Raw genomic sequence first — 16,946 nt, forward strand, 5'->3', positions numbered from 1 at the left:
ACCACTAGGCCATCATAAAGCTAATGCCCAACTTTACTTACTATTTTTTGCACTTAGACTGAGCTGAGCAGAACTGTGTGTGTGTGTGTGTGGGCACGAGCAGGTGTGAACACTCTGGCTGGTGGGCCTTTCACACCTCAGGTACAGCAATTAACATATTGCATCAAGCATGCAATCAGCCAACGTGGCATCAGTCGCACCAGCTGTGTCACTCACTGAACAAGTGAGTCCCATCCATCAATGAGGGTCCCTACCAGGTTTCCGATGCTCAGCATGCCGTTGAACTCATCAGTCATGGGGTAGTGTTCCATGGCCATGAAGAGCGTGTTGAGGACGATGCACACGGTGATGGCCAGGTCCAGGAAGGGGTCCATTACCATGATCTTCACCAGCCGCTTCAGCTTCAGCCAGGAGGGGGAGCACTCCCACACCAGGTGACGGTGGGCGAAAACGTACCAGCATGGGTGACATTTCTTGTGGGCCTCCTCCAGTTCTGATGGGCCGGGTTGCAGACAAAGAGCAGTCATAATGTCATTCCCAAACACACAAGTTAGAAAAGGGTGAGTTCTGTGGTGGTGCTCACCCTCCATGGCGTCCGTGAGGTGGCTCGCGGCGCTCAACGCCCTCCCCCGCTGCTCAGAGCCGTGCGTGGATGAAGGCCGCGGAAGCAGCACGGTGCTGAGCTCTGTGGTGGAGGTGGGAACCTGCAAGGGGCCACACTGACCTGGTCACGCACAACACACGCACACCGACTTGACACGTGCACGACACTTACAACTTACATGCACACCGCCAGGCTAAATTCATGAGCTGCCATCTTCTGTTACCGTGGTGATACCACCGCACACGTAAGCACACATTCAACCTCTTTGACCTGACGTAAATCTTTGTTTACGTGATTGTGTGTGTTTCACGAAGGAAACATAAGCAGGTGATGACTGGTCTTCGATGATTCAGAGAAATCACTGCTGAGAGTGTGAGTGTGTGTGCGCACACTCGTGACCACTATATTAGGTACACAATATAAAGAAAAGACTTCAGCATTATGTGACAGATTGTCGTTTTGATTACAATTTCAAAAAAGTTTGAGGCGAAGCGTCCAGGTGTGGTTACATAACACTTCCTGCTCGCGGCCTCTCCAGTGAGACGTGACGCAACGGCCTGAAGGTCGCCTCCCACGGTAACGCCTCCATCCTGTCTGTCTGCCAGGCCGCCGTCAGGGAGGCTTACAAGCGCCGACGGCCGCCAGTTGTGCTCTAATTTGCCTCCAGTTAGCAGCTGTGGGTCGCTATGGTAACATTTCCGTGGCAACCAGAGCCATCATTTCTTCCTCCAGCTCAGCTCTGAGTGGTGAGACTCGTTGACACCAAAACTTCTTGGACTTTTGAAGACATTTTCAGTCAGAGACCTCATCGCTGGGGGGGTTGGAGTGGCCAGGCTGACTGAGAGCTCGTCCAACATCAACTTCAAGCAGCTCTTTTAGCCTTTGACGCCACAAACTGCTGTGCTTGTTTGTGTGTCTGCTGCTATCTGAGCTGGAACATGTGTGTGTGTGTTTAGCCCATGATATCATACTGCAGGTATGCAAAGTGCTGATTCATAATTCACATCTCTGGGTTTTGGACGGTTGCAGTCTCCACCATTGTTTCCACTGTGACAAGCAAACACACACATGCAGCACTCACACTCTCCTCCTTGACCTTCTCCATGGTGCAGGCAGGCAGCTGCCCCTGCAGTGGTGGTGGTGAGACCCCGTTGTGGTCCATGGCAACAAAAAGCTTCCCGTTGATGTTCAGAGTGGGATAAAATACCTGAGTGCGCACACACACACACACACCTTGTTATTATCCTATTAGGACGTTATGTGGTGGTCTTGCATCAAAGAAACACGTGCGAGTACCTGTGAGCTCCTGCTGGCGGTGCTGTAAGTGCTGGGTCGTCGTTTGGGCCATGGCTGTGGCAGAATGCCACTGAAGGTCCCGCCACTGTACGTCCGTCCCCCGACACCCTCAATCACATCGCCAGGAACGCTGTACTCGTCGTCAGCCATCTCTGCCTCCGAACCACGGCTCCTGAGGCGGAAGTTGAAAATGGACGACACCTGACTGCTCCTCCGTGTTCTAGTGGAGAAGGATCGAGCCAGCAGCGGGTGGAGGGGCTGGCAAAGAGGGGGAGGTGGGAGAGCAGATGTTACTTCCTGATGTCTTACAACAAGAGTGTGTAAAAAAAAAAAAAAGTGGACATGGCCTCCAGCTGTGCACTTTAAAGCTGCTTTTCGATCACAGGCCCACAGGGGGCGACTTCACTCAGCTCCGCCTTCTTCAAGAAATATAGTAGCTTCAAAGAAACTCACCTTCCCGGCTTCTGTCACGTCCACCTGCAGCAGCTTCTCCTCCGATAGGTTTGCTTCCACGTCAGCCACTCCCACCAGCGCCTGACTCCGCCTCCGCTCCTCAATGATGTCCAGCGGGGGTCCAAAGGGTGACACTTCTGGTGACATGATGGAGTCCGAGTCGAGGGCTTTTTGCACCGCCGCCTGATGAGAGGAGTTAACATGACGTAAAGGCGTCCAGCAGAAAGTGGCTCAGCTAATGACGCGACGCCACCTGCTGCTCTTTCTTCAGACGCTCCACTGCAAGCTGGAACTCGCGCTCCTTCTGGCAGGCCTCGGCAATGGTGGCCTGGTTCTGCTCCTCGTACGCCATGGCGACCACAGCCAGGATGAGGTTGACCAGATAGAAGGAGCCCAGGAAGATGACCACCACAAAGAACACCATGTAGGTCTTACCGGCTGAGCGCAGCGTCTGCAAAAACACAACATGTTCGTGGCGGCATCAGGCACCAGCACGGCGCTGGAGATGCTAACGGTACCTGGTGGTAGAGATTCTCCCAGTAGTCTTGTGTCATCAGGCGGAACAGCGAGAGGAAGGCCCAGCCAAAAGTGTCAAAACTGGTATATCCATAGTTGGGGTTCCGTCCCGCTTTCAGGCACTCAAAACCATCTGGACACTTTCTGCGGTTACAAAAAACAATTGATGAGTGATTAAACAAAGTAAACAAGAGGATGTTATGCAACTGATAAGAGTACAACACAGGAAGTAGGCCTGCATCCCTCACTCCATCTTCTCCTGACACAAACAGCAGCTCTGCTTCCTCGTTAGGCTCGTTAGCGCCGGGCGACCAGGACCCGCCCACACGTGTCACAGCCGAGGACGGAACACACAGCAAGGGGCAGGGAGGACAGCGTTCATCATAATTGATATTCCACATTCATATCCCATCACATCCATTTGCAGCCCACGCGGCCGCAGCTGATCCACTGGAGCACGGCCAGTGACACAAATGACCATCCATCAGAACCAGAACCCGCGCTGCAACATCAGGAACATGACGTGACCCGTCACACTAAGAGAATGACGGATGTTTACACGACATGAGAACATCGACTTTGAGAGAGGAGTGAGAAGAGGAAAAGTGAGTCGCCAGGCTATACTGCATGTGAGGGTTCAAACCGGCGACCCAAGCGGCTTCAACACCCTATGTACAATATTTCCACCAAACTACTAAACAAGTGTCTGCTTTGTCAGATGTACAGCCAATCAGAGCGAGACAAAAATAATGCTGAGGCCCCTCTTGTTTAGGCATTACGGTAACAACAAGTCATACTTAATGCGATAATAAAAAGCTGAACAACATTAAAGGCAATGCAATCAATGGAAATGTACTTTCATAGAGAGCAAGGAGCTGCTGATACAAACATTACAGCAACAACAATCGATGTTAATAGAATGCTAATGTGCATGCCATGAGTGCATTGTGCTGATAATACAACTACGTGGACACTGATGAGGGGGAAAATGATGCACACACACACAATGTGACTTATCAACAGTCATCTTCATGGCGGTGAGACTGACACCCAGCCTGAGCAAGGCCGTATCGTCTCACACACACACACACACACACACACACACACACGTCACCCGCTCTGGTCCATCCATCTCATACAAGTGAGTCAACATGGTGGCATGTGAGTGTGTCTGATGGCTCCAGTCAGTGTGTGTTTGTGCGCTTTAGGACCTCGAGGACAACATGAAGAGTGTGTCAGTGAGAGCTCTGGAAAATGCAGACGGTGGGATGTGTTGTGTGGGCGTGTGTGTGTGTGTGTGTGTGTGTGTATGTGAGGTGTGAGAGGGCGAGAGCCAGCAGTTATCTCTCACACACACCTCAGCCTGCGTTAATGGAGGGACACCACTTCACCCCCCCCCAACCAATGAGGGGACCTCTGATTGTGGCACACGCATACACACACACACACACATATTCTGTTAAAGTAGGTGTGTAAAATTAAAAAGGAATTGATGTTTTCAACAATGAATCAAACCTGAAGAACATTATGGACCATGTGTATCATGTGTGTGTATGTGTGACACACAAAATGTCAAACTGTGGAGTGTGTGTAAGGAAGAGAATGTGAGTTCAAAGTTCACAAGCTGATGATTGCGTTCATTAATTGTGTCTAAACTTTGTGAGACAAAGACAGACAGATGGACTCAAAGACAAACACGGTGAGCTTCTTCTGGGATTCATTCAGTGTGTGTGCGTATGTGTGTTCCCCTGCCATTCCATTTTGTTTCCTATCACACACACGCATGCACACACACACACACGCACCTTCAATTATAACATTCAGGTAAACTGAGGCCTGGGAGGAAGCCAGTACTTAGCATCACCATAGCAACCGTATCCCAGTGCTTGTTGCCGAGGGAGATTGTTTTGTGGCACCTCTGCTGAGAGAAGTGTGTGTGTGTGTGTGTTAGAACACAGTTTATCCTACCGATGTTAACTGATGATAAAGGTGACGTATGAAGGATCGGCCATATAAAATCACAGACAAAGCTATCATGCTAACCTTAGCATGGCTGCTACAGAAGTGACCATCACGTCAGCTCCACTTTTAGATGCTGATGCCTCCAAGCTCAGCAGCTTTGCAGAGGTCAGAGGTTATGAATCCCCAGGAGGAATCAGAGCTGGGCACATAGGTCAAGGGTCATCGCTGCTGAAGGTTAAAAGAGGCCACCGTGAAGGTCACAGTGAGTGCCGTGTGCAGCCTCACTTCTGTTTAATGTCTCACGAGTGACACAGCAGCTCCTGAAATAGCAGCTCCAGTGCGGCGGGGGCGGGGTCAGCCACTCGTTAGCATCAGAGCGTGCGCGCGAGGCTGGCGGTGCTTTGATCGCTAACGTGCGAGTGCCACTTTGATCGTCACTTTTGGTCACATTGATAACAGAGTCGTCTCAAATGTGTTATCGTTGGAACATCTGAAGTGGCCTCACACACACACACACACACACACTGACGTTCCCGCCACTCTGACAGCTAAGTGCTAATTTTCTATTAGCATGACGGTTGAGTCCACATGGTGAGCTGTAAATACACCATGTGTACACAAGTATTGGGACACTTGCAGGAAAAGGAAATCTGGAGATTTTGGTGTGTGTGTCTGCGGGGATGTTTTCGAGGTCAGATGTCCATCAAAGGGTGTTTGATTGGCTTGTTCACACCGCACTCAAACCCCATATCTTGGTGTACTTTGGTGTCCATATTTGTTACATTTGTGAGGGGAAAATGTCTGCTGAAGGACTCCAAAGATTTTTATGATTCGGTCGAAATGAGTCGTGATGCCACTTAAGGTTTTCAGTTTCAGAGTTAAATCGTTTAAGGGTTCACAATCGGGCTTGAAATTAGATTAGTTTTTCCTGAGTGAGACGGGCTGCAACCTTATCTTATGTGTCCTTTGCTTACCCATGATGCGCTGTGCTGTGTTGTGTGTGTGTGTGTGTGTGTGCGTGCGTGAAGGGGTTGTTCAGTTCGTCATAACCAATGACATACACAACAAGGTCATGTTCAAGATGGCCGACATGGTCCTGTCTGAAGGGGTTGGACGTCGACAGCCAGAAAAGGTCAAAGTGTAGCTTCTGATTTCTTGGCGTCTTTGTCCTCAGTTTAACTCTTTTAGTTTGAGCGCCACGTGACCCCCCCCAGGATCAAAGCAGCATTTTGCGAAAGCAGGCTGGCATTAGCATGTGATTTAATGGCGCTGGTACCAAGGCGATGCCAAGGACAAGGCCGAACTGCTGTCACTCATTGTGCCAGCGCGAAGGTGATTGGCTGCAATCAAAAATTTGTGCAGGTCACAACGCCCCCCCCAGCCGGACCTTGAGGCGGTCATGAAAGATACCGCCAGCTGAAACCGAGTCAGAACTTTTAAGAGTGAATGAATGCATGAATGTTTGGAGTGGGAGTCATATTAATAAAGCCAAAGAGAAGGATGCTAATATGCTAATGCAAATAAATTCATCAATCTGATAAACTTATCACTAAAAAGGTTCAGAAAATAATGCTGAATATCCTATTTTTATGCTTACTTTACACCTCTATGCTTAAAACTGTATTTTTGTACCCAAGTACCTGCACACACACGCGCACACACACACACACACGCGCACACAAATCCCCCCATGGAGCAGACGTTTGGGAGGTGGAAGCCTCTTTGGTGTATTTGGCTGAACATTGAACAGACGTCACATTCTCCAGCATCCCGCGGCGCTCGCAGCACACATACATCCAGTACACACGCCGCTCATGCACGAGCCCGAGTGCACGAGCGCACGTGCACACCCACAGAAATCAACAGCCATTTAGAAGAATGTTTTGCTTATTGGAGTTGGAGTTATTGATCTGGCAGCTTTTAACATAATGTTTTAAGCATTTAGAAAGACACGAGTGCGTGCTGGGAAACTTTCTAAACATACACGTGTGTGCACGCACGTGCAAACACACAAGCACACACTCACATCGACATGGGGACCACCAGCAGAGAAGGCGGCTAATGGAATGATGAATATCAGCCGTACGACGCAGTGTGTTCCAGGAAAATCACCCCCCCTCGGCAGATATTTCCCCTGAGCCGAGTCGGCCATATTTCTCCCTAACTGCGCTGATGACAGCACCGGGCTTCTGAGAGGAAGCTGGGTCACACAACATTGAAGTCCTCTTGGGTTCCTTCCACGAGTGCAGCGAAGGACAACCACGAGGCCACATCGGCAGTCTTGCTCCTTAATTCCAAAGCACAACCACCCAGCCGCCTTATGCTGCTTATGTTTGTCACAGACGGGAATTCCAGCTGAAGGCGACATTCTAGAACATGGGTCGGCTTGTTCAAAACATATTCGTTATCATCCCTCTCAAGCATTCTCAGTTCTGTTCTGACCTCACATGTTGAATGTCAAATAATGGAGACCGCTAATTAGCACCGCTAACGAGGCACATTTTTGCAATGTGCTCGGCATGTCAACAGAAAAGGTGGCAGCAAAGGGCGGGTCACATGACCTATACTCATTTGTTGGTTGACCATCCATGCTTGTACAGGCTCTCCACATCCTGCTTGTTTTGTAATCATGATTAGCCAAAGCTCAGCCAATCAGCTAACGAGGTGTCAGTCCTCTGGCGGCTTGTGCAAGTCGCAGCACGTCAGTGTGTATGTCGGCGCGGGTTAGCTCAGTGACCTTTGCCCTCGGGGCGGTCAGAGCAGCCTCGTGCGTGCGCAGCTCGGCCTCAGGAAGCCAGCAGCGGTGAGATCATCGTCACTGTCAGTGGCGCTCGTGCACTCGCTCCTTCTGCCCACGCCGCACAACAATTTGAGGAGCGCCAACAACCAGCACGAAGGTCCACATCAACACTTTTTCAACACATGGAAGAAGTTGTAACCATGGCTGACCTCCGTTGCCGTGGTTACTACCACAGGAAACCGGTCCAGCTCTACTCGTATCATCACCTGACCAAGAGAGGGCAAATTTGAATTTTGTGGTCACTCCATCTTCTCTCTTTTCTTGATTTCATCCTGCACTCCTCACTCTGCCCTTTCCTTTAATTTTGTTGTGTCCATCTGTTTTTGTCATCTTTGTCCCTTTCTCCCTGGCACTCCACTTTCCGCCATCTGCTCCGCTCTTCTTCACCTCCACATTGGCTTAATGTTGCCTCCTTCATCTCCATTCACGTGTCTTTAATTTTCTCTCCTGATGCCCTGCAGCCGCCCTCCTCTTTGCTTCCCTCCTGTCTCCTCCTATTGCGCTCTCCTCACTCCTTCCTCGTTCATCTTCCTGGCCACTTCTCTTCCAAACATCCGCCTTTCTGCTTCACCTCACCTGAACCTCCATGCGCTTCCCGGCCGTCCTGTAGCGGGCTGCGTTTACCTGTGAGCTACATGTTAGCATCCCGAGATGCTTTCACACGGCGCAGTCGGCTTGCTGGAGGCTAGCGCACGCACACACACATGCGTGATGTTGTGATAGCGGTGTCATTCACAGTGTCAGCTTGCCCCTCTCAGCATCAACAGTCAGCACAGATACTCGTCCTTGCTGATGTGTGTCACATGACCCCGCGGCGCCACACTCATTTTGCACAAAAACACAAAATTAACTTAGAGAGAGCCAGCGAGGAAGTGACCAGCTCTCCAGTCAGCGAAGGAATCACATCACAGAATCTGTCTCGTCCCACAACCACGCACCTGAAGAAGGGGGCGTGGTCATGAAGGGAAAGACTTACCCCGCATCACTGCTGTTCCCGCAGATTAAAGCATCCTTTGCTCCTTCCACCTTGTAGAAGTTGTCTGCAAGAAAAAAAAAAGTGTTTCAACAAGTCGCTTCAACATCCTCTGAGTGGCGGCCAGGTCGTGTGAGTGGGCGGGCTCAGAGCTTGCAGGCCACCAACATGAGGAAGATCGCAAGCGTTTGACTGGGAAAAAGTTGTTCTCGTGCGAGGCGGCGTTGCATAAGACGATGCAGGAGCAGACAGGCGGGGGTCGACGACGCCTTCCACACAAACACTGACCTTAAAAGCTAGCTTGACATTTTCATCCACTCGCCTTATGGGAACAACTTTCAGGATGCTCATCTTTTATTCAACGCCAGCGCACACACACGCGCACACACACTTTATCAGCCGCTACACATCCCACACAAAAGGAATCAGAGAAGCAAAAGACGCTTCCTGCAAAAGAAAGTTCAACCTTTTCGCACAAACGTCAAGCTACAACTTTTATTGTGACGGGACAGTTGTGATGTTGAAACAAATTAGGTATTCAGGCAGCAATTAATTGAACTTAATCTCACATCAGAACTTTTACTGTAACGGGACGGGTGCAACATGGCAAAAAAAATATACCAAATGTGATTTTTTTGAAAAATCTATCTGTGGCGAGATGGGTGCAATGTCACTAAAAATGTGCAAAATGCGACAAAACAAGATGCAGGACGGCACCCAAAATGGCCACCATAGAGGTTTCGCATAGGGAACATCCGCCATTGATCTGCGCCGACAAGCGCTTTCTGGCAGGCGGCGACAACGCAGCGACGCATGGTGCTCGGGTTTCATGGCAGCTTTTAGAGGTCGATACGGACGCCTGCGGGGACCTTTGTTTGTTTTGTTTGTTGGCGGCAACACAAATAGTAGGTGCATTAGTATTGAGCCACACACAGACACCACGGGCGAGAGCAGGGTGATGAAGGTAGTCCTCACCCTCGTCGCTGACAAAGTGGCGCATGGAGGTCCATGTCTTGTTGTTGCAGAAGAAGGACGTGTTGGCGGGCAGACTGTCGTTGACGCAGTGCGCCGTGCTGCGCACACACTTCTGGCGAAGATTCCCCATGAAGAGCTGCAGGCCGATGAGGGCGAAGACACTCAAGCAGAAGACAGTGAGGATCATCACGTCAGCGAGCTTCTTTACTGATTGGATTAGAGCGCCCACGATGGTCTTCAGCCCTTCAAGATGGACGACAATGTTAGGGAGCTACCACCACCATGAACCGTGGCTAAATTGGGCTAAAATCACTTTAAGGAACATTCCAATTGAAAATAAAAGTGAAGCTGAGCATTTTAGAAAGATTGTGCAACCAAGATGGCGCTGAATGCAGTAAAAAAACAAAAAGGTCAAATGAAATTGAAGCAAAGCAAACGGGTGAAGGCGTAGCGGGTGGCCATCTTGTTGAAACAGTCAAGCTAATTGCGGTCCAACTCAAAAACAACTGTCGAGTAGAAATGTGAACACAATTTTCAAACTTTCATTGTGAGACTTTAAAGCACAACGGCTTTAAGTCGTGAGCAACGGCAAATGAAGGACTCACAAACAAACATGGTGACAAACACAAGAAGAAGAAAACACGAAGGAAGAGGAGTGACGCCAGACACTCGCACACTAAACGTCACTTCTGCTCGTTCTGCTCAAGAGAGACGTACTTTTTGAATAAAATTGTGCGCTAAAGATAAATCATGCGCTTTGGTAAACCCTTAAGGGGCAGGCCTACATGTTACGACTTAGAGTATATTATGGAACATGCCATCACAAATCTAAATTCATTAGTGCTAGATGCTAACGTGCTAAGTGGCGACATACAGAGGTCAGCCAGCATCGGTTTGCACATTTTCTATCCTGAAATTTGCTATTGTTTTGGAATAAGTCATTTAACTGACCTATAACGTCTAAAAACAATGAAGTGAAATGTTTTGCTTGACTTTAAGATGCTGTGGTCTGGACCTCTGATGTCCACTTGTGTCCTAGTATACTACCAACGTGCATCACGCCATCACGCTGTATGCTAACACGTAGGGGAGGTGGGCCGGTTTTCCCCCGCGCTCACCTGGGATGACTGAGATGGTTTTGAGCGCTCGCAGCACCCTGAACGTCCGCAAGGCCGAGACATTACCCAGGTCGACAAACTCAGTCACATATCTGCAACAAGGCCAGACACAAGCACAAAGACACACAAAGGGTGTCACGCACATACACACGCACGTAAAACACACGCAAACACACGCCTGGAAGCTCGACCGTGACAAAGGTCAAAGCAGGAGCTGCTCACATGGACGCCACCTGGAGGGGGCTACACCTGCGTAACCTCTGATGTCACAAGCCAGGTTACTCGGATCACAGCTAGCGTGTTTAGCTATCACACCCTCCAGCCGACTTCCTGTTGTCAGCTTCCTTCTTTAGTGCCCCGTTGACCACACCCGCGCCCACGCACGGGGCAGGAAGCACAGGGGAAGGGAGGCAGGGACTGACCACACACGGGATGGACACGGGGAGACATTTTTACGACCACACAGCGATGGCGAGCGTTTGATCTCCCTCCTCGCCCCCCTGGTGGCCTTACCTGGGATGACCGAGATGGTTTTCAGGGCTCTCAGGACTCTAAAGGTTCTCAGCGCCTGCAGGTTGCCTACTTTGATAAACTCTGTTAACAGCCTGGAGGGGGCAATATGGCGTGTACAGCGACAACAGAAGAAGACAAAGCTTAACAGTGTCTGACAACAATTTAACATACATCCCAATTTTTCAGACTGAATCCATCCAAAATGAAGATTCATGTTCTCAAATGTTGACATCTAAGGTGAAAAGCACAAATATGGCATTTCCTGCTGAAGGTTATAGTGTTGATCCAGTGGCTTGGTAAAACACGAGCATCGCAAAAGAGGGCGAGGCCTCCGTTACAGAGAACCAGGTGGGTGCCTGGCGACGGCGGCCATTTTGCCTTACCCTCACGCCCATCAACTCATCTGCTGGCGAGCTGCTAACAGCCTTCGAGAAGAGCTCATATTTCTCCCCCCCATGACTGGCAGATTGATTGAATTACCGTGAGGGCGGGGGGGAGTCGTTAGGGGCGGTGCTGATGGCGGTGGCAGTAAAAGCTTCAGTCTGTACTTTTTTTATTGTTACTTTAACGTGTCAAAGATGACTTTAATGACTTAGCTCATCGTGTGCTTCCTCCATTTTCTTCCATCAACTTTTCCGCACTCGTGCCAGCGAGCGGCTAAATATTCCAGTCGCAGCAAACTCCAGAACCTCCCGGCTGGAGGACGTGCGACTGGTCATGTGATGCTCAACATTAGAGCGCCAACAAGGAGGCGGGGCATTATGTGTCGATTGAGGGCAATGGACACTGTTGCCATGGAAACTCCGACTCAGTGGGCGGGGCTGAGAGCATCAGTCTGACTATTGTGTGTGTGTGTGTGTGTCCGGAGGGGTGTGTCTATTTACTGACCATCACTCTGCTTTTAATAAAGCTTGAGGTGACGTTTCAGGGGCATACTGTGTGAGTATGTGTGTGTATGTGTGTGCGCTAATATGTGACTTATGTGTCCCTGCGCTGCTAAAGATCCATCTGACTGCAGGATGGTCCACAGGTCAAGGATGTGCACCCACTGACACCGTTTGTGTGTTGGTGTGTGTGACGCCATAACTTGATGAAGAAACAATGCCACGGAGGCAGAACATGGAGGCGCTTTAAAAGCAGGAATTGATCCACTATTATTTCCCAGAATTCCTTGTAACGATGGAAACCTAATGTTTCACACAGCAGCCACCAGAAGTGCCGGCTAACTGTCTTAATGCTGGATTTGTCCTTTAAGAGTGGCCATTTTGCCCAGAGGGCAACGTGTGGTTGGGGTTGTGGGGGTCAAATTACGTAACCCCCCCAGACGCGGCGGCCCCGCACGAGAGGGCACCTTCATCAATTTAGCAGTGCGCCAACAGCGGAGGCGATGCTGCTTCATTAGACGGCGGTAACCCTCGGGCCGAGCAAGAGGGGGGTCAACTATTGATCCGATCAGTTCATTCCGATCATTTATCTTCCAGACGGCGTCCCTCACTGCATGCCTCGCACGCTTGCCTCTTTGATTGATCGCCACCTGATTGCTAAGCAAACCGAAGTGTAACGATTTTCCATCAGTCACTCAATTACTGAAGTGGAAGGGTCGCGCTCTCTTCCTTTTTCAGGCACACGCTGGATCGGCGCCATGTTGGGAGGGGAACATGCCGCTTCATGGGCAGCCATGTTGGTCCTCAACTGACACTTCATTACAACTTAGTGACGCTGGGGTCCCTTAGCTGCTCTGACAGCACCGTGTCGCCGCCCGCTTCTTCCTGACGCTGCAAACATGTCCGATCTGGACACGCTGCAGGCCGCCCCCGCACTCCCATGACTAACCACCAAATAGACCGAATCAACCTCTGCTCGGTGTATTTTCACAATAAAAGCCTTCAAATGTGTTTGTTTCGCGGTGTCACTCACGCCATGACGATGACGCTGAAGTCGAGCCAGTTCCAGGGGTCCCTCAGAAAGGTGAAGGGTCCCACACAGAAGCCCCTCGCTAAGATCTTGATGAGAGACTCAAAGGTGTAGATACCTGTGAAGGTGTACCTAGTGGGTAGGACAGACAGACGACAGTGGCTTTGGACAACAGAAAGAGAATGAATACTGGTGAAGGCAGCATGTGTACTCACTCCAGATATTTGGCCCAGTAGGCGGGTTCTGACATGGCCATGAAGCAGCAGTTGGTCAGGATGGTGCACATGATGAACAAACTGAACAACGTGAGCTTGTTAAGGAACACAACACCGCTCCAGAAGTCAGAATATGAATAATCACATCACAACAAATAGTCTTCCAACACCCCAAATGAAAGCTAACTGCAGCATGGCTGGGGGTGGGGGCTTGTGGGTGGATCCACACGTGTCCAATCGGTGTGGCGTGGCACAGCAGGAAGTTAAATATCACCTTTACCTGCCTTCCTCCGTGTTGCATGCATGAGGAGTGAGGTGGGCGTGGGCGGGTGGAGCTGTCAATCACAGCTATAAATGAATCCTAATTACAGTCATTGAGCGCACGGAACAAACTCCCCGTGTGAGACTTTGAGCGGCGGCCTAATTGTTGATGGAGTGGCGGCTGGAATGATGGCGGCGGCGAGATAATACGCTTAGCTATTGACAAACAACGTGAATGTCCTCCCGACAGTGCCAGGAGCTAATTACAGCGTAATGATGGACCTGCCTTTAGGGACCACCGGGGCCACCATAGCTGTGATGTCATTACCCCGCCCACGCCCTCCACAGGAGCCATATTTCTTGCTTTCTTTGCCTATGAACTGCTTTTATTTTGAAGTGGACTTTCAGCACTTCCTACCAATGTGATGTTGGGGTGGAGCGGTTTGATGACCGCTATTGTTTGAGAAGAGAAGTGAAACATTGCTGATGGCGACAGCATCAAGGCCTCATCGGACATCGGATCAAACGTGCGTCCTTCAGAGCAAAGCCTCATGGGACACATGGTCAAATGTGACACTTGAGCAGGAGACACAAAACACACAATGACCTAATAAGTGTGTGTGTGTGTTTGTGCACGTCCACCTCAGAACACAGCTTGTCACGGTGGCGCCACGGTGGTCGGGCCAGAATCCAGAACGCACTTGATCACACACAAACACTCATAAAAACTCTAAGCATCCACTTCACCAGAACGGCCCGCCGCCCCCCTCGTATAAAACCCTCCTAAGAACACATCAGCAGCGCCGCACCTCTGCCGCCGACCTCTTCACCCGCTTATCCCCCTGACAACAACAGCGTGTCCGCCGGCTCGCCATCTCTCAACGGCAGCAGCCGCCGTGCTCGCTAAGAATAGCCCATTGGAGGTGAGGACAGGGCAGGGGGAGGGGGGGGGGGCGCATGGGATGGAGGTGGGGCGGGGCAATATTTGGGAACAAGGGGGTTGGGTCCTGGTAAGTTTCGGGTGTGAAGTCATGTCTCAGGCTGGGGTGCGCCATGTCAGCCTTTTATGGAATTCTGATGACTGATGGTGTTAAAATGTAGTTCCAGAAGTAGTTCCGGTTCCAGCATTCGAGTTGAGTGTGGAGTTAAGTCGAATTAAGTGTTTATTGTGATTCTGCAAAGTCGCGGTTATCATAATGAGGCCGGCGTACTTACACTAGTCTAACAAACCAGACTTCAGAGACTGCTGATGTAATCTGTGGCCATCTTTCGAGCAGGATATGAGTGGACCAGGATCTTGATGGCCAGGGTGCGTATAGGATGGAAGGGGCTGAAGAAGTAGAGGGCAGATGTGGCACTGAAGCGAAAGATGGCCTTGCCTTTGTTCAGCACTATGAAGGTCTGTGAACAAAAACACATGAAAACACGACTCACCTATGGAAGTTGTCAACTTCTCCCCTATGTCAGCCATTGATGCTCAAATGTAACATAAACACGACAATATGTAACATCACATCTGTCTTACGGGAGTATTTAAGGGAATAACATCATCCCCATGAGCAGGAATGTGTCTGTATTCTTAATCAAAATGCAAGAGAGACAGTTCCGGTGAGTGAGAATTTTAACGAGTCTGGAGCTGAATGTGATTTTTTTTTTGTTTGTTGTTTTGTTTGTGCTTCCTGCCGCCAAGCTGGCACATAAAACACAAACATGTGAGACGGGAAGGACGTCGGCGAGGAAACTCCCTCAAGAGGAAGAGGCTGGCGAGGGAAGGCGACATATCGCTCGCCAGCCTCTCATCACCACTTCCTTTGCATCCTGCAGGAGACTTACATTTTTGTCCAAAAAAACCTAAAACACGCTCAGTCAAGTTGGTGCATCAGTGAAAAGTGGAACTCATCTTCTCCATGAAAAGAAAAAGGAAGCAACTCATCATTTCCTGTTGACCTTACAGCTCCTCCGCGCACTTACCCTCTGATCTCTGAAGTAGTACGGGTCGATGTCCTCCAGGGGGACGCCCACCAGGTGAGAAGGGATGTCGGCGAAAATGCGCGGCAGCTGCTTTCCCGCCTCCAGGTCAGGCCGGGGCCGAGGGACCTCCACGTCGCCAAGGTCCTAACACACACAGCCTCGTCATCACCCTGTCTGATTTTTTTAAAGTCGTCTTTACTTCTATCGCAGCATCCAATCTACTGTACCTCCTGGTAGTGTTTGTTGCGTCGGGCCTCCTCCTTGGCGATGCGCTGCTCGATGGCCGCCAGGGAGTCCGGCGTGAAGCGCTGAAAGCTCTCTGGTCCCATTGGAAACACACAGCCAGCCATCTTCTCATCCTGATCCTGCTGCTGACTGGCCCAGAGTACCAGCTGCACACACACACACACACACACACACACAGACTTACAAACCTTGACTCATACAGTTAACTACATCACCATCCAAGGTTTCACATTTGTTGACCTTTTCTGAAGTGACCATGCCCGTCTATCTGTAAAGGGAAAATCTTGTAGCAACACATAACACAATGTAATATTTAATAAATAACAATGCAATAATAATAACAATTTGGATGCTATATCTAGAAAGTACCCATGAGTGTATTTGTCCGCTTCAGGAGAGAGTGAGATAGAGCAGACAGGCCTTTGGGGAAAACACTGCCCGAGAGCGGTTCAAGTCGTGAGATGAGGAGCGTTTGATTCGAGTATCTCTGAGCTGCATGATTGAATGCCATGAAGACGGCGTGCTCGGGGATCCGCCCACATCTCCGCGACATCTCGCTCGCTCTACCTGGCGCCGACGTGGACCCACAATCAAGCTGACAAGTCTCTAGGAGCTGATGAGACGCAATCACACACACGGGTCCCACTCCAACACAGGCTGAGTCACACACACACACACACACAGGACGACAAAAAAGCCACAAAATATCCTGAAGCATCATTTCAATAGACTCTTGAAAATTAATTGAACTGTCCAAGTAATTGTTGTTGATGGACATTCTGCATAGAAAAGCTTTTATACTTAATGCAAAAGTGTGTGTGTGTGTGTTTGTACCATCTGCAAAGGGGTCATAATTGAATGATTAGACAGGAGTCATTTTTCAAGCCGTCGTGCATTTCTTCTTCACAGCTCCAAAATCTGATTTCTGCAAAGTGTGTACGTGATTGTGTCCGTGCGTGCGTGTGAGCAAGACGGCAGAATGGTTGACAGCTTTTGATAAGAATGAAAAACAGAGCTACATTTTCCTTTGATGTGGACACACACACACGCACGCACATAAAAAGAGCAGTCACGTAGGCACTTGTTTGTGCGTCTAGCATCAAGTCAATCATGTGGCTGGGATGCTGCT

General features: G+C 49.9%; 1 protein-coding gene across 9 annotated transcripts in view; it reads right to left on the reverse strand.

Annotated features, from left to right (window-relative positions):
• The window catches only part of LOC131108624 (sodium channel protein type 5 subunit alpha-like), a 41,393-nt gene that overhangs the window by 12,635 nt on the left and 11,812 nt on the right, over positions 1-16,946 (reverse strand). For 8 of the 9 annotated variants that reach the window (XM_078792447.1, XM_078792446.1, XM_058059785.2 and 5 more), the window contains 15 exons: positions 15,799-15,963; positions 15,572-15,715; positions 14,883-15,001; positions 13,340-13,429; positions 13,128-13,256; positions 10,698-10,789; positions 9,580-9,822; positions 8,608-8,671; positions 2,872-3,013; positions 2,607-2,804; positions 2,354-2,536; positions 1,901-2,158; positions 1,686-1,811; positions 584-704; positions 255-493 (listed from right to left, as the gene is read on the reverse strand). In XM_078792447.1, coding sequence (XP_078648573.1) covers positions 255-493; positions 584-704; positions 1,686-1,811; positions 1,901-2,158; positions 2,354-2,536; positions 2,607-2,804; positions 2,872-3,013; positions 8,608-8,671; positions 9,580-9,822; positions 10,698-10,789; positions 13,128-13,256; positions 13,340-13,429; positions 14,883-15,001; positions 15,572-15,715; positions 15,799-15,921 — 2,271 coding nt within the window. In that variant the 5' untranslated portion in view covers positions 15,922-15,963. Of the gene's footprint in view, positions 1-254; positions 494-583; positions 705-1,685; positions 1,812-1,900; positions 2,159-2,353; positions 2,537-2,606; positions 2,805-2,871; positions 3,014-8,607; positions 8,672-9,579; positions 9,823-10,697; positions 10,790-13,127; positions 13,257-13,339; positions 13,430-14,882; positions 15,002-15,571; positions 15,716-15,798; positions 15,964-16,946 lie in introns of those variants that run through there. The other variant, XM_058059786.2, reaches the window with a different exon arrangement.

This window comes from Doryrhamphus excisus, linkage group LG7 (assembly GCF_037039965.1).
Source record: "Doryrhamphus excisus strain RoL-2023G ecotype Guam linkage group LG7, RoL_Dexc_Guam_v1.1, whole genome shotgun sequence".
NCBI classification, from domain to species: domain Eukaryota; kingdom Metazoa; phylum Chordata; class Actinopteri; order Syngnathiformes; family Syngnathidae; genus Doryrhamphus; species Doryrhamphus excisus.